Raw genomic sequence first — 26,140 nt, forward strand, 5'->3', positions numbered from 1 at the left:
ACCCCGGGGGGGCACTGGGGAGAGGAGCCGCCTCTGCCTTGGCTGTGTCCCCAGCCACTGGCACATGAGCCCCCGGCCCGAGCTGCATCACGCACCAGACTCTCCCATCCAGCCCCTAGAATGGTCTTCCCTTTGCATCCGGGTGCTGTGTGGTTTAATTTGAGATAAGCCTGTTTGCAAATGTCCCATTTTAATTAGAGGGTCGAGTCCTCAGCAATGAATATGCTAATGAGTTCTGCTGCCCACGGCATGCACGGAAGTCACTGTGCCCCCGTCAGCATGACATGCGGTGCGGGGGCTCCCTTTGCTGGCACTGGCCAGCCACGGCGCTGTGTACCCGGGGCCCCCATGGCCAGTCGGGGATGGTGGCAGAAGCCCCCGGCCTGTGTGTGCCGAGCTTGCCCGCGACCATGCGGGCCGAGAGCCGTGCGTGGGGACCCTGCGGGGGGTGGGGGCCGGAGGGCTGTGTCGGACATGTGAAGGATGCTTCCAGCAGCCAGTGTGATGCAGATTGACAGAGGCCAAGTGGTAAGTAATGCAGGAGGAGGGTCCCTCCACGCAGACACTGATAATTAATGTTGTCAGTGACGGCTTTCTTCAGCGGTGAGCTCTGAATGAAAAAGAGCAGTGGCCCCAGGCAGCTGTATCCAGTCTCTTACTGTAAGTGTTGAAGTAAATTGGTGCTTTCCGGCCACAGGCGAGGCGCTGGTGTCTTTTCTGTGCCAGTGCTTTAGCTGTAAGAGCCTCGCGTCGTGTGCCGTCGTGGCGAAGCTGGCACGCTCCTCCCTTCACGCACCCCCTCGTTCCCACAGCGGCGTCAGGCTCTCGTGGCCTCCGAGGGGCCGAAGCCCACGCCATCCCCGCAGATGCCCCCAAACAAGTAGGTCTTCCGAGTCATTGGCTGTCGGGTTACTGTGGTCGCCGGGAAGAGACGTGCCGTGGTGCTCAGCACAAAGGCCCCAGTGGCTTTTTCTTTTTACCAGAAGTGTAAACAGCCGTGTGGCTTTGACATAGACCCCAGCACTCAGCACGGTCTGGGGATGAGCAACACACCCCGGCAGCCGTCGCGGCCGAGATGGACAAGGACGCGGCAGGTGCACGCAGCTGCTCTTGGTCCTGCTGGGGGTGAGGACGTTGCTAGAGACCCGAGGTGCCTCGCACACTAGGGACCCCTGCTTTTCTCCCCAGCGTGTTTTTGTACAAGTTTGTTTGAGAACAAGTTTTGCCGTCTTTCTTCACGGCGTGTCTGTGCCCTGCCGTGAGACACGCCGGGCTGGGTGTGGCACTCCACGGCTGTGTCCGCTCCTTGATCTGTTCCCTGCCCGACACATTCGACCGGCATTGTCGCCGTGCACGGGTACCGTGTACATGTGCACCTGACACGTGTGGCCGGACATGTGTGGCCTTTGTATGTCCACACGCCGTGGCCGCACTCTTGCACACGCTGATGGAGTCTTCCATGTGTGCTCCTAGGTTGCGAGGCACACACTGTCCTCAGTGGCCTCATAAGTTGTCCTGGGCTGGGAGCTCGCCCCCGTTCTGTCCCCTCACAGAATGTCCCTCCACCCTCTCCTCCCATGGGCATTTTCCGTTGACATTCTAGCTTTCTGACGGATTCTGTAGCTGCACACTGTTCCCTTTGTAAAGGAAGACGCGTTTCTTTGCCTCCAGGGCAAGCATCCAGGCCCTGTCGCGGGGTCAGCTCAAGCCCGTGGGTCCTGTCCCGACAAACAGAACCACGCGCGGACTCCTGGCTCTTGAGGATGATGATGGTGTTGGAGGCGCCACAGGACACGCAAGAGCCCTCCTGGTTTCCCTGGAAGGGAAGGTTGGCAATGAAGCGATCAGTGACACGGGCCACGCCAAGCGAGGGTGGACCTCACACAAACGTGGCCTCATCAGCACTATGTGCTCGTGTGTTATTGCAACTTTAGAATTCCTGTTTGTTGCTAAAAAGCCTTTTCTTCGTGTGTCATCGACAAAAGGCTTTGTGTGTTACAGCTTTTCAGTCAGTGATTTCTCTCTCAGTAAAACTGATAGTGTTAGAATAGAAAGAAGGTACTTCACGATGCTGTGACTGTTCCTGAAATAAATACCATCTGTCCCAACGTGGAATTGAAAGATCTCTAAACACGTGACCTCAGCTCGAATTAGGTAGCATGCTCCTTTTTCACAGAAATAAACCCCCTTGCGACAGGAGTCACTGCGGTGTGTTTGCGGGTCATGGTCGCAACGAGGTCGCGCCATAATTGGAGATACAGATTGAGATGAGAACTGGAGTCAGTCCAAAGTGTTCGTGGCATGTAGGTGACCCGTGAAAGCTCCCATAGACGTGGTTTTTTGATGAGAGTGTTCGGTGGGGTGGGAAACGCCAGGAGACCCGCGAGAGCTCCATGAGGCTCTTCAGAAACACCCACCGGGTTTCTTTTTAACCGTGCGTTGATTCTACTCCGGCCTCTTTAAAATGCACAAGTAGGTCAACAAGGCCCATCACTGAGACTGTGTTTTCAGTTATTTCTGTGTTACTTGTAGTTACGCTCGGAATTCGTGAGTTGTTACTCATCCTTGATTATGATCTAGAAAAGACGTATATATATTTTTGTCTTTGTCTCTGTGAACTCAAGTTCTGCAGTTTTATACTTAATACCAACCGATGTGTTGACTTCACGTTCATAGGGATGCACGTTACGTGCTGTAAGTAGCTGTTCCCTCTCGGTGCGGGGCCCTCCGTGGGTCAGCTGTCCTTCTGTCCAACCTTGGGACAGCGCTCGCCCAGGCCTGTGACCCTGACGCTGCGCTGGACTGATCGCCCCTCCCACGGTGGCTGCTAGTTTGCTTAATTCCACATTTGAGATTGTGGCCCCTGGTAGGACTTTTTGTCCTTTGTTACATTTAAAGTAGCTTTTTTTTTTTCTTTAAAGATTTTACTTATTTAAGAGAGAGCACGAGCAGGGGGAGCTGCAGGCAGAGGGAGAAGCAGACTCTCTGCGGAGCAAGGAGCCTGATGCGGGGCTCGATCCCAGGACCCTGGGAATATGACCTGAGCTGAAGGCAGACGCTTCACTGCCCCAGGCGCCCAGGTCCCCGTAAAGTAGCTTTTGTTGATGCACCGCTGGATGTTCTGGTTCTCTAAGAAGATTCCACTTCTTTAGCAAACTTTGGAATTTAAGAATTCCCAAGGGGGTGTGTCTGCCAAGATAATTGAAAACCACATTCGTCACAGGTACAGGTTTAAATCCTGGTATTTGTCTCATCCTGTAGTTCTCAATGTTTAAAAAAAAAAAAATCACAATTGCTGTGTTAGATTTCGGGTACGACCCCGATCCGTGGACCAATTGTGTGGTTGGTTGTCTGGAGCAGGAGCCATGCTGTTCACCAGCCGGTTCGCTCTCAGGTTAATGTGTCCTTTCCTAACATTAAGTCATTGATATTTAAGTATTATATCAGATTCTTTTCTTGGGACCTTTAGAAGCTGCAGATCATGGTTTTTTTTTTTTTTTTTAATCATATGACATCTTATATTCATGCAGAGAGCATGTGATTGATATTTAGCGTTAATGGACTTTAACAGATATTCATAGTAGATGCAAATTCAGTTTTAAAGTTATCATTGAGTCACTCATTAACAGTATTTATTGAGCACCTACTATGTGCCAGGCTCTGTAATTCTAGGGAGACAGTCAGAGTATTAGGGACACAAGGTAAATATTTTTTCCTGCTCTGCTGTTTCTTCAGGTCCCGGGGGCGCAGTTTAGACAAGGAAACAGGGCAAAGCAGCACAGCAGTGATGGTCCAGTGGCCATACGGTGAGGGTCCTGGGACCTGGACGTGGGCATGTAGGAGACCGTGTGTGTGGGGGGAAGCACAGGTTCCCTTGGAGAAGCCGTGCAAAGGTCAGCGGTGCTGGGGGACGGAGAGCCTCCTGAGGGCGGCGGGGAGCCCTGAGCGGGACGGCGTCCTCGGTGTTGCGTCTTTAAAAGGAGAGTCGGGCTGGACGACGTTCAGATGTGTGATGGCAGCGGACGGTGGCTGGGTCATCTGTGTGAGATGCAGGGCCCAGGTTCAGGTGGGGCTGGTGGAGAGAAGGTGTTTGGGCACAGGGGGTGGGGTGTGAAGGAGGGGAAGGGACTGAGTTGACCCTGGTTCTGGCTGCAAGCGCCCGCTCTCAGCCTGGAACTTGGCAGGACGAGCAGGACAAACACCGGCGTCTGGTCACATCTGAGCCACGTTTGGGGCGCTTCCTGGGGATCCAATTAGGAGTGTCCAGCGGGAACGTGAGTCTGTGGGTTTGAGGTGGCGAAGGACGAGCGGGTCCTGGCAGAGGAGCTGATGTGTGTGTAATAGCTTCCAACATGGAAATCCAGTCGCAGTGAGCGAATTCCACTTTCGGAAACTAAACAGTATAAACTGTCGAGATCTTGGGTTCCTGAGTAGGAAGCTCTGAATGTGACTCTGCACCCCGGGCGTGTGACCTCATGCCGGTGCCCGGGTCTGTGCAGTAACGACAGCAGCACGTCTCTCCGTGCTGTGAAAATACCGTGGGAAGCGCGAGCCATGCACTGTTCTGCGGGGCAGCTCCTGCTGCCTGTGACTCCAAGCACGGCCGCTGCCCGCCGTGACAGCAGGGGACCTGGGCGCACACGCGTGGACGCCACTGCCCACAGGCCCATCGGCGGGACGCCTGCTCGCAGACTGAGCTAGGGCACGAACCCTAACAGCGTCCTCTTTCCTTGGTGTCTCCCGGCTTTGTCAGAACCTGGTAGTGTGCTTGTCAAGGCTCTTGTTTTGTCTTGTTTTAGGGACTAGTTGCTCCTTAAAGGGAGGATGTATCATCGGAGAAGAGTATTGTCACCTCGATGCAGGGCCCTGGTTCGCTGCTCTGTGCCCAGAAGACCTCGAGCGCTAGGCAGGCTCTGTGTTACACCTGCAGCCACACGGCACCCTTTCTTTGCCATATTAATACCCGGATTTAGCTAGTTCAGACAAATCATGATGTCCTGGGTCTCCGAGTGAGACAGTCCGTCAGGCACGGGGTCCGGGTCCAGGTCCAGGAGCCAAAACAGATCTGATTCTGTTGGGTACGAATGAACAGAAACTTGGAGGAGAAGTGAAATGATTCTCTTTTGATGTGTTTTTTGGCAGCACTCTCTTTTCCGTCCGTACACTTGTCAACGGGCATTCCTCCCACAGGTGGAGTGTAAGGGATCGCTGAACCCTTAGGAGCGCAGTTGTGGGTTCAGTAATAGTTTCTAGAAGGAGGCTCATGGTCAGGGTCTCTTCTGCAGGCATTTACTCTCGCAGGGCGTGGGTGCTGGAGGGGAGGAGCTCTCCGCAGCGGGGAGGCATGGCCACGGCTGTGGGCGAGTCATCCCCGTTCTGAGGAATAAAGGCCCCGCTGTTTGTGCATCTCGTGTTATGCATTGAATTCCGATCACGACGGTAGCTAATATTAGAAGCAAAATTCTAAATGAGAGGAGGGCTTCATGCATATTGTCACTTTCAAGATGCTTTGTCATGGATTTAGCATGACTGAGTAAATGTTTAATTTCTGGTAATCACCAATATTCATCATTAGGAAGAACATTTTTTGAAAGTAGAACGCTACAGTATGGGTATCATTGTCCTATGGATGTTAGGGGGAAAAAACTAGGAGGCTTGTGTGTGTGTGTGTGTGTGTGTGTGTGTGTTGTGAAGAAATTGTTTTTTCTGTTATGTGGTTAAACATTAGAAATTAATATTTAGAACCAAGAGAAACGAACCCTCTCTCCTTGCAACCCCCTGGTTTTTGGATTTAAAACACCAGACTGACTTTTGCTGAAATAGGAAATCTGGTGTTTCCGGTGTGTTTGGATTCCCTGCCAAAATTTAAAGACTGTGATTAATAGTTTATTTCTTATTATTCTAAATGTTACTTTAAAATAGTTAAGCTAGAGAAATAATCCATTAATCAAAATAAGGGGAAATGAGAATATAAATGGGACCCTAACCAGTCTCTTGTTTAGCTGTGGGTATTATAATGCAGGTGATGGAGAAGTCACGTAGTGGCCATGCTGGAATACACGTGCAGTCTGATTTAGGATCACTGTGAGATTCAGATCAGATATCAAAATCCAGCTCTGGTGTCTAAGCAGGTTTCGTATTCATAAAACCAAACAAACATCTTAAAACACATTATTCATTTTTCTCTTAAGTCAAATGTACTATGAAAAGTTGTGAACGTGAGGAGTGATTCGTCCAAAGTGCCACGCGGTCATGTGGCCCACGGCTCGGTGAGTAGAGGTCGCGGTCAGGAAGGTGTGTGCAGCATCGTGAAGCATTGAGCGCCATGCCACGTGTGTCAGATGCTGGTCGTGTCCCCCTCCTCTGAAGGCTGAGAGGTTTGTGTGTGTCCTGGGAGGGTACAGGCTTTCTTCACGTTTATGTCATCAGCCCCCCACACATGAGTATGAAACATCCCCTTACCTTATAAAGACAAAAGGGAAAAAAGTTGACCTCATAACGTTGCAGAAGTCAATATCAGTCCCTGGAACATTGAAATGGAAGATAATTATTTCCTTTAGCATTATTGAAAAGCCCACAATTCACACAGAGGCAAAAAAAAAAAAAACATTTTCTGAAAACCTGTTTCTCATTTTCTGAGTACTTTGTCTTGTAGGGGGGAGAAAGCAAGCTGTGTGTGCTCAAAATACTATGTGTGCACTTAAGTGTTTCTGTGATTCCTTTCCTCTGTGGCTGCATTTCCCCTTTGCCTGATTCCTCAGGATGAATTTCTTTCATTTCCTAAAAAGCCTGTAGGACAGCTGTATTGAGTAATAAAATGTTGGTCCCAGTGAATCTGTAAGTCAAAATGACTTCCTTAAAGAATAAGATGCTATTTGAATCTATCCCTTCTATTTTAAAGCAAAAATAGTTATCTCTGTGTCTAGATTTATGGACTAAACTTAGCTACCTAGTTATTAGGCGTTTCCAGATTTGCAGTCCTTCTGAAACATTTTTAAAACTTTCTGAGCTTTGCTATGTAAAACTTCTGTCCTTTATGGAGGGAGGCCCTTCCTCCTGTTACCTCCCTAATGGCGTTTTTTCATCTGCCCTGTGCAAGTTTGTGTATCCTGGTCTCGAGGAGGAGAGGTCTGGGCGACTGTTGGGGGTGTAGTCCGTGTTGTGTGTACAGAATGGACACTGTGTAGAATGGCCAGCAAGATTTGTTTGTTACGTGCAATTACTTTGCAGAGACTTCCACGGCCATTCACCTAACAGCTAACAAGAACCCTCATTTTTCTCTTGGCAAACACAAAGGCCATCTTCCTTCCTCGAATGTATCCAGAAGCAGTTCTAAAAGCACCCTGTTGATGAATCTCTCCGTGGTGTGATGTCGCTTTGCAAAAATGTAAAACGAGGTCCTCCGCTTTCCTGCCGGAAATTCACCATCTACTCGAGGACGTGGAGTGACTGTTACATGTCAGATAAACTTCTGTCTGTGCCACTGCGCCCGCCCCCAACCCCTGTGGAATTTTTGTGGAGTACCTTACTGGACCTCCTTCAGTGATGATTGTTGGGTGTCGCGAATGTAGGGCTAGTTCTAAGTGGGAGCTTTCTGAAACTATTAACTAAAGAGAAGCACTTAATTCATGATGTCAGCCAGCCCCCCGCCCCAATTTCTAGGGTTCCTAGAGGCATAGCTTTATGCCAGTTAGAATTGTATGAGTGTGGTAGTTTATGTATGCATGTTAATTTCAAGCGATCGGTCTCACTTTATCAAGACTTTAGCTGAAGGTTAATGCAGTTCAGTAAGATTAATCTTGCCCTGTTGTTTTTGTCCTCAGATCGTAAACCCCATTGTTCAAATAGCGATGCTTCAAATGTCATTTGAGAGCCTTCTCTAAAAGCTACAGGCTCTCATTTATTCCCATTTTTATCTTGCAGTGCACTTGACTTTAGAATACCCCTTCTGTTTTTCCAACATGGTAATTATTTATGGAAATTGGTGAAAGCACTCTCGGTTCTGACAGACCTATGTGAGAGCTGTCCTTTTTTTTATTGTGTTTCTATGGCCCCCAAATTCAGCCTTGTATTGGAACTATCATTCACCTGTAAATCCGCTTTGTACTACAAAATTCTGCTTTTCTGCAAATCCTCCCCAATTCCATCTGGCCACCTTTTAACCTTCAGAGCTGGTTCAGACACTGTTATTTGCCATTCTTACATGCAAAACAGAGAAGTCTAACGCTTCTCTCTGGTTCGCTGGAAATGATTATTTCAAGCTGCCTCAGTAAGGCAAGAAGGCCAGTTGAAAATCTCTCCTGCTTGAGCAAAATGAGTTACTGCTGAAGTCAGGGGTCTTCGCTGACCTGACGGGGTTGCTGCGTGAAGGTCATTGTTTGTGTTCTCGGGTGTTGATAAGGAAATTAATAGGAAAAATGCACTTAGACACCAAAGGCAGAAATGAGCTTTTCTGTTGTCTGCTTTTTCTCATCCAGGGGAGAGACCATTCTAACCCAGATACCGTCCAGACAGTGCCTCTCAGAAAGGGAACCTAGAGACTCGTTTCCAGCGTCCCCCAGTGCCCCGTGACAGCCGTTAGCAGCCCCCTCATGGACGTCCCAGCAGTGACCCTGACCGCCCTGTGGGAGAACAGCTGCAGGACTCCCGACCGGACGCCCTGATCCTGGAGCCGCCGTGCTGGAGTGGAGACTGAGGGGAGATGCTTCTCCTCCCTGTGAGACGTTTAGAATGAATGAAGACGGTCTGCTCTGGACTCACATGTAGATATTCTCTATGCATCTATGTGCTCATCGACCACAGTCCCCTATTTGCTTATAATAAACAGTGGTGTTGGCAGGCCCAGTAGGAGCACGTCTGAGACACTGGAGAGAGATTCTCGCGCGTGCCGGAGGGACTGAAGACGATGAGCGCCGTGCAGGAGCCGCCAGTGCTCAGGAGGACTGTCGGGTGATGTCAGGACACGCGGTGCTGGAGCAGAGCTTGGTAGCGTTAACACCACGGCCTCTCTGTGGCGTAGGGGGTATTTAAAATCGTCCGTAAGCGAGGAAGGAGGTAGCGTTGGGCACTGTGGAAAGCACGCTCGGTGGCGCGGGGCCGCGACGAGGTCCTAACTGTCTGGTGGCCTTTGTGGGCCATGGGCGTTTCCTGTTAGCTCTTTCCGTCCTTCCCATCATTTGTGCTCAGCCAGCCCTCAGAGGAAGCACATCTGTGGGAGCGCTTACGTTCTGCTTTGGAAAGAGCTAGTTGAACACTAAGACACGCAGGCTTCTTTGATTATTCTCAGGACCTTTTTGTAACAGGGCTACGTTCTGCAAACTGCTCACCAAGGAAGACTGCCCGTAAATTCTCTAGCCACTGAACCCTCCTGGTCTAGACCCGCTTTAGTGATGGCGGGAGAAACCCTGAGCAGATTTGGGGGCCCTGGTGCCCTGGAACTCTCTGCTCTCCCTCCCTCCCTTCCTCCCCCCTCTCCCCTTCCATCTGTCCCTCCACCAGCCCAGCAAGTAGGTGTCTTTTCTTCTTGGGCCTGGGGACCTCCGTAGGAGGAGTACCTTCACTCCCAGAGCGTGGAGGTCCCCAGGCCCCTGGGTGGGGGCGGCTCTATTATATACCTCTTCCTCAGTCCCGCAAATGCAAGTTTTTGTGGTGGGGGTTAAGGCCCATAACAAAGGATCTTAAACCGTGCAGTGTACGCAGTTAAAATCGTATTCCACAGATATAAATATTTTCTTTTCCTGTTACCGTGACACTATGTGTGATGGTAATATTTCTGAGAGTTTCAGATTTTTGCACATATGATTTTATGCATTATCAAAAGTTACTGCTGCCTTGAATGAAGATGTTCTGTGAAATTTTTTGCAAAAGCTTTACTAGGTTTTTTTTAATTGTGAAATTTTGTAAAGGCAGGAAATGGATTAAAACGAGCATGCTAAATATATTTTTCAAAAAAGCAATAATTTTACATGTACAGAAATTATCCTAACCTTTAATACTGGTGAGAGCGACAGTTTACTTAATACAGTAATGGATTAGTGCAGTTTTTTGTAGAAAATGGGCTTCTGATACAAAGATTTGTTTAAGCACGTGCGCACGCGCACGCACACACACAAACCCTAAAGTGTGGTTTTCCTGTTGTAATGATTTGTTGAATTATTATTATATTATTATTATTGTTGATGTTGTTCTTAGTTAATGTTTGGTTCTGGATTCTACTTGTTACTGAATTTAAATTACTTGAGGTTCCGGTTACTTTGCAACACTTGCAAACTGCAGTGTAACCGGCTAGCTTCTCATACATATGGATGTGCACACACGTGTGTACACGTATGTGTGTATATGTAACGTTTCTACTTATTTTTTCCTGATATTCTTACACCAGATATGTACCAGAATGATCTGTTGTGTCGGTGTGATTAGGAGTGTCCACGCAGATTGTTATCGAGCAGCTGTAAAGTTATTTTGAGCAAAGTCGCAGAGACACATTCCTCTGTTCACCTTAGAAATCAGAATGCCTTTCTGTTGACTTATGTTTGATCATTTTGATAGTTTCCCCAAAGTGATAATTTCCACGTTTCATTTTCTCGGCTGAAAGTGAGTAGTGACAGTTCAGGAATGCACAGGGGCTGCTGATCCAGTCCTGTCTGTTTCTCTGTGTTCTAGCGATTAAAAGCAGTTCTGTACCCAAAGTGACACGGAAGTGTCGTGTCCATTCTTCCTGTTTCGGAAGCGGTACCCGGGAGCCCCGCCAGCAGTCGGAGCTGCCTGGTGGCGAGAGGGGAACGCGCCTGGGGTGCCGTGGGCTGAGCGCGCAGCCTGAGTCAGCGTACCGAAGTGTGTGCTGTGCAGAGTGCAGAAGTAGGTCTCCACGTGACTAAGCGGACGGAGGAGGACGGACGCTCCGAGGATGCCGCCCTCCGAGACATGCCGCTCTCGGGCCTGACTGTGGTTTCTTTCTTCCACTGGTCATCAGTATTGTTGGGTTTGTTAATGCGTTGATGTCTGTTTGACCATAGTATTTAATATGATTTGTGTTTTCTTATTTATTTAGCCAATATGTTTTGATTCGCTTTTTTTCGAATGGTAATTTCCGCATGATCTCTCCTGTAAGTCACCTTCTGACTGTTACAGACTCTTTCTACTACCTCTACCGACCTGCTGTTTCCTCGTTTCTTAACAGGATTTTTACAGTGTTGGCGTCTAATGTAACTTAGACAATAAAGGGTTTGGTTGTCTACACTGCAGCTTCTCTGTGTATCTCCCCGCCCCGCCTGCGCTCTCGCTGCTCCTGGCGCAGCTCTGTTGGTCTGGCTCTCCTCCTCCCCCTCTCCACCTCCCCGCTCACGTCTCTTCCTCGTTGTCGATGTCAAATAACACAGAAATAATAATAATGAGCTTATAGGAATCTTTCAGGTTATTCACTCATATTCCTTAATTTGAAGAATGAACATTTAAATTCTCTGAAAAATCAGCTGGTAAGCCTCTCTCCTGGGACACACTCAGCCCTTCCACCACTTTCCTGCCTGCTTTGGGAGGGCCTTTTGGCATCTCAGATGGATTCATTTCACGTTGGTCAGAACACAGTACAGATCTTCAAGGCAGGTGGCTTTTGCCTTTCCAGTTTTGAAAAGTATTAAATGCTTTTAGAGGTCTGGTCCCTCCAATACTTACTTACTTATTTTTGAAACCAAGAAAGACACTGGTTTCCCGAAAAGCACGTGGCCCAGAAAATCGCTCGGTTACTAATTGCACGCAGCCGCTGGGTCAGGTAAAGGGATGTGGATTTTGCCCGGTGTGTCGAGAGCCAGCTTCAGACTCGGCCACTCTGTTACGGGTTGTGTAACGTTACAGAAACATCTAGATAAGGGCACATGCACACGTAGGTGTAGTAACTGAGCACTGCTTTGGGATGGAGATAGTGTTGAATGCAGCAAGAGGTGCCGTCTCTCTGGGGCCTCCCATGGAGCTGCTCGTTCTTCCCACTGAGACAGAGCGAGGGAGCGAGAGCGTGCTCATAGCCCACGGGATGAGTGTCCCCTGGATCAGTCTGTACCCAAGACACTGCGCCTCCTGGATTCTCATGGCCAGATCCCCTTTACCAACATGCCTGCTTTCAAGCAAAACACGATCACCCCCCAAACCCCGAGAGGTTTCCGTGATGTACAAACAAGAGGGACTGTATTTGTCTAACTTTTCCTTCCCACTTTCTAGACGAAGTAGCTTTTTACTGCTTTTAACTTTGGTGAGTTCTAAGTGCAGAGCATTTTGTTCACTGAGAAAAAGAAAACTCACAGGCCAGGACTCCCAGCGATGGTTTAAGTGCACTCCAGGGCCCCCGCACGCCTGTGTGACGGGACCGAGGGAGAATGTTCATTCTTCATCAACTTTGCTAATTATACTTTGAGGCAGTAAAATGCAAAAGACCATAGAATTTGTATTTCTTTTTTTTAAAATACAATTTATAACATTATATTTTGTACTCTTTATATTAGAATTTGTAACTAGATTGATGTATTTAACTCTATTTCTGAAAAAATAATTCAATGTTTCAGTTATGTGATAAAAATATTTAGATAAAACATATTCATTCTATTGGAATTTGAAATCAATAAAAAGATCTTGGAGTTCTTGAGATTTGTTAAGACCTTTTTCCCCGGTTTCAGGAGGTGGCCTAAATCCTTTGTCTTGATCTGTGGTTTTCTATTTTCATTGGCAGAACACAAAGCAAAGTGTTAGCGCTCTTTCTATTAGCAGAAGAGTTTTAGCATGATTCACAAGATAATTCATCTAACACTATGTCAAGATGGCCAGAGAATTTTTTAAAAATCTTTTGTAGACTCCAGGGTGTACACACTGTTTGTTTGTTTTGGAAGGTGGCGATGGAGTTCTCATTTTCTCCCGCAGCTCATCTCTTCGTTCCCGCACCAAACGCACACACCATTCTCACTCTCGCCATCTAAGCCACACAGGACGTAAGGGATGGACACAAAAGGAACCCCCAGTCAGATGAAATGATGGCATCAAGAACTTGGGGGTCCAGAGGCACTAACGGAACTTGAATTTAAAAAGATGAGAAGTGTTTTAAAGTTAGAAGGTATAACTGTGTCTCCACTGGCAGAAAAGAGAAGGGGTGTCGTGGGCCCTTGCACGTGGCCTTCTGGTTGTGCCACGGAGGAAAGTAGAGGGCTGCACGGGGCGCAGAGCCCCAGGCCAGCGCTGGCGTCTGTCTGATGGGGCAACGGACCACGCACCGAGTTCACGCCCCTCTGCTTTGAGGGTGGGAGCACCCATTTGAGGAACTCCCCGAAAGGCTGTTAGGTTTTGTAGTGTGCAGAAGCAGACCTGGTCGTAGGTGAGGTTTATGGCTCAAACTGCTGAGAACCTCTCATCCTGTCGGGCAGCTGGTTCTATGAGGACTTGGCAACACCAATGTCTTGAGAAGGCAGCTGACGTTAACTCAAGAACTGATCCTTCTGTGCGGGGACCAAGGAGAAATCCCCGGCCCAAATCTCCTTGTAGCCTCTGACGCAGGGAATTCCTCCCAGAGGACACCCCGTGAGAGCTTGTAGGTTCAAACCCAGGTAGACACCTTCCCCAGTCCTGGGCTTTCTGCAGGTAGCCATGCTCCTTCCTCCAGGGAGGCGGCTTTCCTTCTATCTTCCTGCTGGTCACCAGATAGCACAGCCATGGGCCCGGGGCTCCTTGGACACAGAGTTGGGCGGAAGATGGCCACTGAACATTTGCTGGGTGGTGATTTGCCACATACCACCCTGGATGCGGAACTGGGTGTGGCTGTGCTACACGCACACACACAGCCACACAGCACACACACCACAAATACACTGCACACATACACCACACATCACACACACACACACTCCCACATACACCATACACACCACACACACCACACACACACACCACCCCACCACCACACATGCCACACACACACACCACATGCCACACACACACACCACACCACACATCACACATACACACCACACATACCACACACACACACACATACCACACACACCACACATCACACATACACACCACACACACACCACACACATACACCACACACACCACACACCACCCCCCCACCACACACACCACCCCCCCACCACACATACCACACACACACCATACATACCACACACACACACACCACACCACACATCACACATACACACCACACATACCACACACACACACACATACCACACACACCACACATCACACATACACACCACACACACACCACACACATACACCACACACACCACACACCACCCCCCCACCACACACACCACCCCACCACCACACATACCACACACACACCATACATACCACACACACACACACCACACCACACATCACACATACACACCACACATACCACACATACACACCACACACACATACCACACACACACCACACATCACACATACACACCACACACACACCACACACATACACCACACACATACACCACACACCACCCCCCCACCACACATACCACACACACACACCACACATACCACACACACACACCACACCACACATCACACATATACACCACACATACCACACACACACACCACACACACATACCACACACACACCACACATCACACATACACACCACACACACACCACAGTACCACACAGACACACACACACCACACACACATCACACCACAAATACACCACACACATACACCACACACACCCCACATATACCACACACACACACACACCACACCACACACACACCACACATCACACATACACACCACACACTCACCACACATATAGCACAAACACACACACCACACACACACACCACACCGCACACACACCACACACACACCACAGATACACCGCACACATACACCACACACACACCAGACCCCCCCACACCACACACACCACACATACCACACACACACACCACACACCTCACACACCCTCCCACACCACACACACCACACACACACCACACACCTCACACACACCCCCACACCACACACACCACACACCTCACACACACCCCCACACCACACACACCACACACACACCACACACCTCACACACACCCCCACACCACACACACCACACACACACCACACACCTCACACACATCCCCACACCACACACACCACACATCACATATACACACCACACACCCACCACACATATACCACACACACACCACACACACCACACACACACCACACCACACACACACCACACAGACACCACACATACATACACACTACACATACCACACATACACACACACACCACACACACGTACCACACACACATACACCGTGCACACACACACACCACACACACCACACACACACCACAGATACACCGCACACATACACCACACACACACCAGACCCCCCACACCACACACACCACACATACCACACACACACACCACACACCTCACACACACCCCCACACCACACACACCACACACACACCACACACCTCACACACACCCCCACACCACACACACCACACACCTCACACACACCCCCACACCACACACACCACACACCTCACACATACCCCCACACCACACACACCACACACACACCACACATACACACCACACACCCACCACACATATACCACAAACACACACACCACACACACCACACCACACACACACCACACAGACACCACACATACACACACACTACACATACCACACATACACACACACCACACACACGTACCACACACACATACACGTGAAACACAAATCCCGCCGTTTGCGCCACCTTCTTCCCCTGCTGTGCTCCTGTTTGAAAACAAGGGTGTTGTGTCTCATCTGGGCTGTCAGAGGCTCGTCGTAGCTCGGTGAGAGGTGAATGCGCATGCGCGAGACTAGCGGGCTGACTGACAGGCCACGGAAAGTGCTGGGGTCTCGGCCTGAGTGACGGGCCCGTGGAGGGGCTCTGCCCGGGGACGCGCAAGGCCGCCGCAGGGCTTCCTGGCCAGGGAAGCGCGGGGGACCCGGGCAGGTGACTTCAGGCCACACATCCCTCCAGGTTCCTCTGCGGGCAGAGCAAAGAGTGAAACGAAGGTTGTAATGAGAACGCGGTGGGCAGACGACCATCACAGGATCAGAACCAGATGTTTCAGATTTCTGAGCTCTTGTTCGAGGTTCAAAGAGTCTCTTGGTTGACTTTATGTAAGTTAAGAACTAACACATAGGGATGAAAACAGGGGTTGGGATTTCTGAGAACCTGGGTGGGAGTGCCAGGTGTGTTCTAGACAGAACACAGGCATCCATTGGCCAATTTCTCCCAGATTTGGTCTTTCCTCCTCTACTGGTTCTTTCCTTCATGCTCAAGACATCTTGTTCCCCCAAAAAACACCACTTTTGGTCCCTTGGTCGGTTCCCTCTCCATCCCGTGTGCCCTGTCCTGCGTTTTAAGGCCAGTCTTCCAAAAAAAGTGGTTCGCAATCACTTTACCGTTCCCCATTCTAGCTTTGAAGACCATCGCCTACTTCATTGAATTGTCTCATGTCAAGATTAGGAAGGACATTTTATTTGAGTATCGTGATTTTTTTTTCCTTTTATTCTACGTGTTATTCAAACTCTCCTTTGGAAAACACACACATACATTCTTCATAAAACATTTACAATATTTTGCCAAGTTTTGTTGCTACCTTTCACTTTGTTGTTATGCTTGTTTTCTCTTGGAATATTTTAAGGAATTCCCAGACATCATGACACTTCAACTGTAAATATTTCATCTCTGAGTGATGTGTTTTAAAAAAACATGAAATAACAGGAATGTTGCATTCTTGCACTCGGTGATGCTTCCGTGGGATGTCTTCTCCAACCTCCCCCCATACCTGGTTTCCTTCACCGGCGACCCTGGTCATCCTGGCCAGCGTCCTGCTCCTCTGTGTGTCTCTTACCTTGGACCCAGGGAGGGTCGGGACATAGGCCACCTGCCTCGGCCGTGAAAATGAGCTCTGTGCCCTGGGAGCCTTAGCCACCCTGGGCTCAGCTAGAAATTGGGTACAGGGACCTCACATGCTCCCTCTCTCCTCTTAGGCCCTCCTCCTGCAAATCCATCTCAGTAAATGGCATAGCTACCTGCTGGCTGGTCACCCATGCTAAAAATAAGTGGGGTGTCCTGACTTTTCTCTCTCTCCGTCACACATCTGTCCATTCTGCAGACCAGAATCGGGCATCTCCCCTGCAGTCACTGCTCCAGCCCTGGTCTCTCTCTTCTTTGAGCCCTGGGGATGACCTCCTCAGTCACTCTGCCTTGGGCTGCATCCACTCTGATATACTCTCCTGCTATGGCCACCACAGGAATCTTCTGGAATGCATGTTAGATCTTTCTACTCTCCTGATCGAATTCACCAGTAATTTTCTGTAACCTTTAGAAAAATGCTGAGTTCCTTCGTGTGCCATCATGCAAAGCATCCTACGGTACCAAATGACTTGTGTTTCTCGAAGGTGCCCTGCTCTTGCATACATTCTTTGCCTTCTTTTCTCCAAGGCTCGGGTCAAGGAGATTCCCCCCCCCCCAAGGAAGCCTCTTCTGGGCCCACCCTCTCTTCCTATACTCCTGTCCCACGCCCAGGTGGACACGTGCTTCTCCCCTGGGTCCCCTGCAGCATACCGGATTCCCTCACTGCACTTATCATAACATTTGAAAGTAAGTAGACCCCCTCTGCCTCTCCCACTGAGCCCTGAGTTGTTGGAAGACAGGTTGGGCTGCTTTAAAGCCAGGTCCCTAGTAAAGCCCCAGTGTTTGTTTCTTCAATCAGTATCCAACAGTTAGTGTGTGCCTCAGTTTCCATAGCCATTCAGGAATGACATTTCAATCTGGTCTCCCTCCCACTGTTACTGTATCAAGTGGCATTATGGGCTGCATAATGTGATTTTTTTTTTAAGGTTTTATCTACTTGTCAGAGAGAGAGAGAGAGAGCACGCACTGTCTCTCACATAAGCAGGGGGGAGGGGCAGAGGGAGAAGCAGGCTCCCTGCTGAGCAAAGAGACCACCAATGTGGAGCTCGATCCCAGGACCCTGGGATCATGACCTGAGCCAAAGGCAGAGGCTTAACTGACTGAGCCCTCCAGCCATCCCTGTAACCTTTAATGTGATACATAAATGCAAGTTGGAATTACTTTCAAGAAATTTACATAACAGTATCTTCCATAAAATTGTCATTAAATAACATGGTCTCTATGTACCAGCTTTTTAAAAAATTGGTATTGCCCTTACGCATTGGGAAATTTCCATTACTTATTTGCCACATTTAAAATGGGTCATTTTCCCTTGCTCACAAAGTTTTTGGACCAGCCAAAGATAGTTGGATTCCTTGTATCCACAAAGGTTAAAACCAATAAAAACAAGCTGATCACACTCTCTGTGAAATATAATGTGTTTCATTAGTAGTAGTATTTAACAATATTTAAAGAAGAGCTGCTTGTACTCTGCATAGACAGAAGTCACTTCATGAACACCAAGTGAGCAGCCTCAGAGGCTTCGCGGCCCGCCGGCTTGCCTTCACGTTGGTCCGCTGGGGTGCGTTCCGTCGTCAGGCTCTTACAGGGCGGCTCGAGGGAGAAGGTTAACTAATTTCTACACGTTTCACGTAGGAAGTGAGCTAGCTCTTGCTAGGACTTGTAAATTAACCAAACCACTTCCGATGTGTCCTGGTCATTCAGCAATGGTGGCAGACTCTGAGAACAAGGCTTTTCTGTTCGTTATCATGGGCAGGAAAGGTTGGGCCCTTCCAGGGGAGACTGGGCGCAGCTCTCTGCTCATCACCGGGAGCGTCAGGGGCGGCTGTGTTCTGGATGTGCTTCTGTGTGGTGGTGGCCAGCGAAGAGAGCAGCGGCTACGGGCAGGAGGGGCAGTACGAGCCGGCCAGGCTGGGGGCTCTGTTCGTGCCCTCTGAGGGTGTCAGTGCCGGCCCAGGTCGGGCCATCCGGGGATCTGGAGGAGACGGCCCTGCTCCACGGTGCTAACTCCAGGACACATGTGAGCAGTTACCCAGCTTGCGGGCGCGGGCGCGGGCATGTGGGAGGGAAGGCCGGGCAGCTCAGAAACTCACTGCTTCCTGCTAATTTCCCAAAGAATAAACCTGGCTCCTGGCCCACGGTTGTCTTTGTAGCCTGAAGTCAACTGGATGCCTGGGATTTATTAACACGCAGGCTGGTAGAGCATCACAGAAAGTGCTTCTCTGTGCCTCTGTGATGCGTGCTTGGCCTTGCAACACGGCAGCCACCTATGCGGCCTGCCTCGCCTTTGTGCCAGGAGGCTGGCTGCCCATCGCATGCCTGCTCTGCTCTCACACTCATCCCCTGGACCCCCATGTGCTTTCAGCTTTGTCGAAGCTCCGTGACGTCTTCACGTAAGCGTGGTGCAGGCTAGCGTGTTTGTGAATCGCCTAACGCTTCACCCCCATCACCACCCTTCGGTCTGGGACGATCCCCTATAGAAAGAAAGCAAACAGTTGTTCAAGGACAGAGTGAAAAGCCATGTCTCTGTTATGAAGATACATTAAGGTTTGGGTTAGGGAGTTGCCTGAAGTTAATTTAAAATCAGACCGTTAAAGAACTTGAAGGGTGAAAAATGTCCTGGAGACCGTGTTGTCCAAAATTCTTGTTTATACAGCTGGAGACCGGTCTGGAGGGGTTACGGACTGCCAGCCGTGAGGGTCTGCCGTTTTACTGTATTTTGTGATCTCAGGTAGTTAAGTGTCGTGCTGGTCTTTCTGGCTTCATGCTTTGGGGGTCTTTGTCATTCCCACTGCATTTTGTCCTCTCCTTTCCCCTCAGGTTTCCATTCCTCATTCTTCTCAGTTTATTTTAAGAGTTACCCCACGTGATCTCGAGGCGTCCCGAGGCAGTTGCAACCACAGCGTTTCTATGTTCTTCGGTTAAAGCTCCTGTACGGATCTGATCTCTGACGACGTCAGAAGCAAAGTACAAGTCCCGGGACGGTCACTCTGACGTATCACACGTAACCTCAAACACACAACCTCCCCGTGGACCCCCCTGGAAGCTCTCATCCGCATTGCACATGGGGGATTCTTATCCTTCTCAGCCGTCCTTTGCTCTCCCCCAGTAACGTGGAGAATGTGGCTCCGGGGCCGCATTCCCGGGAACCGCATTGACGTGGCCACGGAGCCAGTGCAAGAAGCCCAGCCACGCTGCGGCCACTGACCTGCCTCAGTCCTCTGCGCTGGTGCTTCTCCAGAAGCAAAGCGCCCTGAAGTTGCCCTCTCCCACCACTAGATGGTGGATGGTGGTCAGACATGAATGTGAAGTAACCCCGATTTCAGATTCATCCCTTCTTCGTTATTGTTTACAGCAAACCTGTACTGAGCGCCTGCCACGCGCCGGAGAGCGGGCTTACTGCCGCCCACAGTGGCTCCTAAGATGATGACACGTGAAGGGGCTCAGGCTGCACAGTCCTTGGCCAGGGAGCAGGGATGGCTTGCCTTCCTCCCTTCCTCTGACACGAGCACCCGCTGGGTGTCTCGCTTGGCTCTAGGCACCTGGGATGCCGGGGCGCATCAGAGGCTGAGCTCCCATCTCTTGAGGGCTTTTCCCTTCTGCGGATACGCGGTGGCTGAGGACACGCACAAACCCCAGAACGAGGCAAGTGCACTGAGCAGAGAAAGGCCAGGAGTCGGGAAGAAGAGAACACAGGTTGGCTGTCAGGGCCTCTGGGTGACGTGTCCCCCAGTCCAGGAGGATGATGTCCATGAGAAGACATCAGATGGCCCCGAGAAGAGGGTCCAGGCCGAGGGCGAGAAGGACCAAGGGCTGGAGGGGAAGCCACTTGGGACGCACAGCCCAGGAGGCCGGGGAGGCTCAGCATAGCTGGCGGGGGAGCAGGGTCTGAGAGGGCGCAGGCAGGGGAAGGCCGCAAGTACAGTCACGTTGGGGCGATGGTTTCCACCTATGGATTTTGAGGGACACAGTCCAGTCCATGATAATGAACATATCCCCAGGAAAAGGCAGGGGAGGGAGAGAGAGAGCAGACTTTGTAATGGGAGGGGGGCTGGTCATGCAGAGACATGACCCAGGGACAGTGCGGGGGAAATGGAGGGAGGCAGAAGCAGCTGCCCTCGCTTTGCCTGGCGTTGGCCTTCTGGGGACCAGCTTTGCCAAATGCGGAACATAACTGTCAGTGCCTTATGATCCGGGGATGTAAGGACCTGCAGGGGCCAGGCAAGTGCGCCCTTGGCCTAGTCAGAATAGACACAGGTATGGGGGCCAGGCCGTTGATGTGCTTGTCACAGGCTCTGGGGCTATTTACTCCCAAATGTTTCATGAAGAATGTGCAAGTTAATGAGTTGTCTTAAAGGTGAAAGGTGAGAATTGACCATGGAGAACAGTGATGACAAAGAAGAGCGGACACCAGGCTGGGGTCTCTGCTCCTCCTGCCAGGCAAGTGTGATGATGCTCGCCCTGCCAGCTCTGTCTGCTTGGCTCGGCCAGCACCCAGGATCCTGGCCAGGGCAGTCTGGTGGCAGGAGCAGAGGTCCCTTGGGGTTCCACTAAGGCAAGGCAGGAAGGACGGCTGGTATTTTGGGGCCACAATCCTGGGACACGTGGTGGAAGGTCCAGGGGCAGGACACAGCCCCCTCCTTCACATCAGGCAATTGGTCTGTGATGAGTGACTCCAGACAACTGTAGGTTTTCCTCACTTTTTAAAATGATAAAGTCACAGGAAGATTCTGGAAAAGAACGCTTAATGAATGAATCAAATGTAGGTGATTAAACTTATAATGTCTTTCTAGATTTTCAAACAAGTATGTTTCTAGATAAAAGCTTGACAGTGAGTCTACCCATAAACATAATTAATTCCACTAATGCTAGAAATATTTCTGGTTGTGGGGAAGACTTATATCTAACTAATGTTTTTGGTCATCATTTTACAATAGTGCTGAAGCCCAACAGAAATTCTGTATTTTTCCATATCCTAGTCAATAAACATGCAACATCATCTACATCCTGGGAAGTGTGCTACCTGTTTGTGGTGGATAAAACATTATCACTGACAAAACATTTGTGCTTCTGGAAACTTCTTTCCTTAGATCTTTGTCAGCATGTGTCCTCACTTCAATCAGCTCCTGGCTTGATGCTCCTTACAGAGAGAGGTCCTGATGATATCACCACCATCACCATCAGCATCACGACTCTCACCATCACCACCCGTCACCACCATCCTTCTCCTTATCACCATCCTCATCATCATCTGTATCCTCATCATCATCACCATCATCATCTCCATCCTCATCACCATGATCCTCACCATCATCATCATCAGTATCACCATAACACCATCACCACCATCATCATCACTATCACATTCATTATCACCCCATCAGTATCATCACCATTATCACCAGCACCACCATCATCATCACCACCATCACCACTAGCCCTACCATCACCACCATCATCACCATCATCATCATAACTATCACCATCATCACCACCACCATCATCACCCCAATCACATGATCACCATCATCATCGCTATCACCATCATCATTGCCATCACCGCTATCACCACCATCATCATCACTATCACATTCATCACCATCACCACCATTAGCATCATCACCATTACCACTATCACTGCCATTGTCACCATCATAATCACCACCATCACCATTAACCCTACCATTACCACCATCCTCACCATCACTATCTCACCACTATTATGATCATCACAATTATCACCACCATCACCATCATCATCACTATCACTGTCACCACTATCATCACCATCACCCCAGCATCATCATCACCATCATCACCGTCATCACCACCACCACCATCATCACCACTATCACCATCATCACCATCACCACCATCACCACCACTATCACCATCATCACCATCACCACCATCATCACCACTATCACCATCATCACCATCACCACCATCATCATCACTATCACTGTCATCACCCTCATCACTTCATCATCACCCTCAACACCACCATCATCATCATCACCATCATCATCACCTTCATCACTGTCACCATCACCATCATCATTCTCATCATTGCCATCATCCTCATATGTAAATGAGCATCCTAAAAGAAAATGAAATAGCTGGAAAATTAGAACACAGATTTAGGGAGGAGGTAAGATTGAAAGTGAAGATTTGTGTGTGACTAATTACTCATGGCTGAAGCCAGGAAACTGTGTGAGCTCCCTAAGGAAAAAACAAAAATGAAAGAGAGGTCGAAGTATGAGTAGGGGACGATGCTCCTATAGGAGTGGAGGAATGTAGCCAGTAACAGGTTCAGACAGCGCGGCCAGGGAGGGGAGCACCGCATGCTGAAGTGAGGTCCAGATTAACTACGATGACACGCTTGTGCTTTGAAGGAGACCCTCCTTGGCGCTGTGAGGGTGGGGTTTCTGTGGAGCAGTGGCGGTGGATCTCTTAGGTGGAGCGCGCCCACTGCAGCGACGGATGTGGGGAAACTCCACCCCCACCTGCCTTTGCACCTCCATGTGGCGCAGGGAAGTCGGGCCCTTTGCTGGACATCTGCGGGCTTATAACGAACCCAAGTAAGGAGCCCCTTCTGAAATGTGTGCTTGGAGACGTGAAATTTAAACCTGCACTGTTAAAGGAAAGCATTTCGAAGCCGCTTAAATCAGGTCTGTAATTTGTAAATGGTCTCTTGGCGGAGGGTTGTCATTGGGGATTTCCAGATTCTTTTCTCATAGTACCACTGTAGGGAACGACCAGCAAGCATCTGCTGCAGTGTGAGACTGCAGGGGGCATAGTGACCTCACTGCCGGGATGAGAGGCGTGCCTTGGAGGTACAGTTGTGGGCTGCGCAATAAAGTGAGTCAAATGAACTTTTTGGTTTCCCAGTGCATATAAAAGTTACGTTTACACTGTACTAGTCTGTTAAGTACATGATAGCATTATGGCTAAAAAATAATGTGTATACCTTAATTAAAGATACTCTAATACTAAAAAATGCTAACCATCATCATTGCTTTTAGTGGGTCGTAATCATTGATCACAGGTCACCATAACAACTGTAATAGTAAGGAAAATGTTTGAAATATTGCAAGAATTACCAAACTGTGACACGGAGACATCAAGTGAGCAAATGCTTTTGGAGGAAATGGCGCTGATAGACGTGCTCAACGCACGGTTGCTGCAAACCTTCAGTTTGTAAAAAAATGTGCACTATCTGTCAAGCGCAATAAAACAAAGGACAATGTACCGTGATGTATTGCAATGAGTTTATATTGCCACTGAAATATTTTATTAAAATAATGGTAAGGCAAGTAGGTAAGTGATTGTAATATCAAATGGCTGGGATTGATAAGCTCCTGGAGGGCGGGGCCATGTGTATGTGTCTGATACCTCGTAGCACACGGGCTTTCTGGCGAAGGATGGGAGGAGTAGGGAGGAGCAGGAGGGAAGGAGAGGAAGAGGGGAAAACGAAATTGTAGTGTCTCTAAGATATTTGAGATGTGCTTACATGTCCTACCCTGGATCGATTCCATCTGGAGACACGGAAACACGCTGCAGACGAGAACACTGTTGGTGACCTTAGTGGGGTTGGGAAAATTGAGGAAGTACCCGGAAATAGACTAACATGCCTCTAGTTTTCAAAAATAATAAGGTAGGAGATCTGCACAGTGCATACCCGTTGCTGGAGCAACCTTCTGGAAGATGTAATTAAAGAGATGGTCTGTGAGCACCTGGAACAGAAGGCCGTTCACGAGGAACAACGTCAGGGCCCCTCCGTATCTTTACCTCTCCGTCGGAGCTGTGGTATCATTGGCATCCTGGGAGTGTCGGATGAATAAATAACAATTGTTGAAACAAGCATTGTGAGTCTAACTGCATTTCCCCCTTTGAAAACTTAAAGAAAAATAGTCAATGAAAAAATTGAGAGGAATTTTGTTTCTGGACTGCAGTAAGGTGTTTGCCCAGGGATTCCTGTAGAAAAATAAAAAATATGAGCTGGAGATTAGTACAAATGAGACCTCTTCATGGTTACATATTTATTCACACAGGATATATTTTTGTTTGTTTGATTTTAAAGATTTTATTTTTTAAAGCAATCTCCATACCCAACGTGGGGTTGAACCTACCACCCCAAGATCAAGAGTCGCATGCTCTACTGACTGAGCCAGCCAGGCGCCCCCGAAAGATATTTGATAAATACCTGTGCAGATACATTTTTAAAATGGGGGTCCTACTGTAGCTTTGGAGGAACTCTTACTTGAAGCTGAGCCCAGAAGTATAAATAGGAATTTGTTGGGGAAGGGTCAGAAAGAGCATTCCAGAGGAAGGGGAAACACAAGCTTGTGCAGGGAGAGAACGGGAGGTAGAGTCAGACGTGAAGCAGCCAGAAATGCAGGACAGACGGTGATGGTGCGGCCGGGACTTCGGTCTTCATGCTGAGAACATGAAACACTGATGTTGTTTTAAAGCAGATTATCATGTGATCTGAATTATATCTTTTAAAAGCTTACCATGCTGCTGGGTGAAGAGTGGATTGAAGGGAACAGACCCCTAAAGTTCCGGGGAGAGGGGATGACAGCTTGGCTGATGGAGAGACAGCGAAGAAGCCAGAAGTGGCCAATATCGCCACGCATCTGGGAGGCAAATACGGCAAGATTCTGTAGTGGATGGGGACCTGGCTGAGGGCAGGGTAAGGCTGCCTCCCAGAGGGCCACTTTCTGAGTAGGGGAGTCCCCGAAGGAGGAAGCTGAAGGGTGGGCTGTAGCTGGAGGGCAGAGGGGCAGGCAGATCCCAATGGTGGACAACTTGAGGACAAGCACCTAGCCCCAGCCGTTGGCTGGCTCACCCCCGCCTGCACACTCCATCCCCTGATCAGCACTGCATGGCTCTGAAGTGGAGAAGGAAAGACAATATGTGAAGGAAAAAGGCTCGATCCCTTATAATCCTCACCCCGAAAGTCCCACCCCATGTGGGGAGGACCCATTGCATGGGCTTAACAAGCCAGGTGTCTGTCAACGCCCCCTCCTAAAGCGGGCTGGGGGGGTTGGGGGGGCTCGCGGAGGATGCGGATGAGCTAGGGCCTGCTGTGTCCAGGGTGCGTGTCCCTGGAGCTTGC

The 26,140-nt window shown here is 49.5% G+C and overlaps 1 protein-coding gene across 7 annotated transcripts in view; it reads left to right on the forward strand.

The window, feature by feature from the left end:
* The window catches only part of ZNF516 (zinc finger protein 516), a 196,983-nt gene that overhangs the window by 104,816 nt on the left and 66,027 nt on the right, over positions 1–26,140 (forward strand). For 2 of the 7 annotated variants that reach the window (XM_044383092.3, XM_044383093.3), the window contains exons 5-7: positions 813–880; positions 984–1,125; positions 1,672–12,631. The exons of 1 other annotated variant lie outside the window; for it this stretch is intronic. In XM_044383092.3, coding sequence (XP_044239027.2) covers positions 813–880; positions 984–1,125; positions 1,672–1,934 — 473 coding nt within the window. In that variant the 3' untranslated portion in view covers positions 1,935–12,631. Of the gene's footprint in view, positions 1–812; positions 881–983; positions 1,126–1,671; positions 12,632–26,140 lie in introns of those variants that run through there. 4 more of the 7 variants (XM_048218439.2, XM_048218440.2, XM_048218437.2 and 1 more) reach the window with 3 other exon arrangements.

The sequence above is a fragment of the Ursus arctos genome, unplaced genomic scaffold, assembly GCF_023065955.2.
Source record: "Ursus arctos isolate Adak ecotype North America unplaced genomic scaffold, UrsArc2.0 scaffold_17, whole genome shotgun sequence".
NCBI classification, from domain to species: domain Eukaryota; kingdom Metazoa; phylum Chordata; class Mammalia; order Carnivora; family Ursidae; genus Ursus; species Ursus arctos.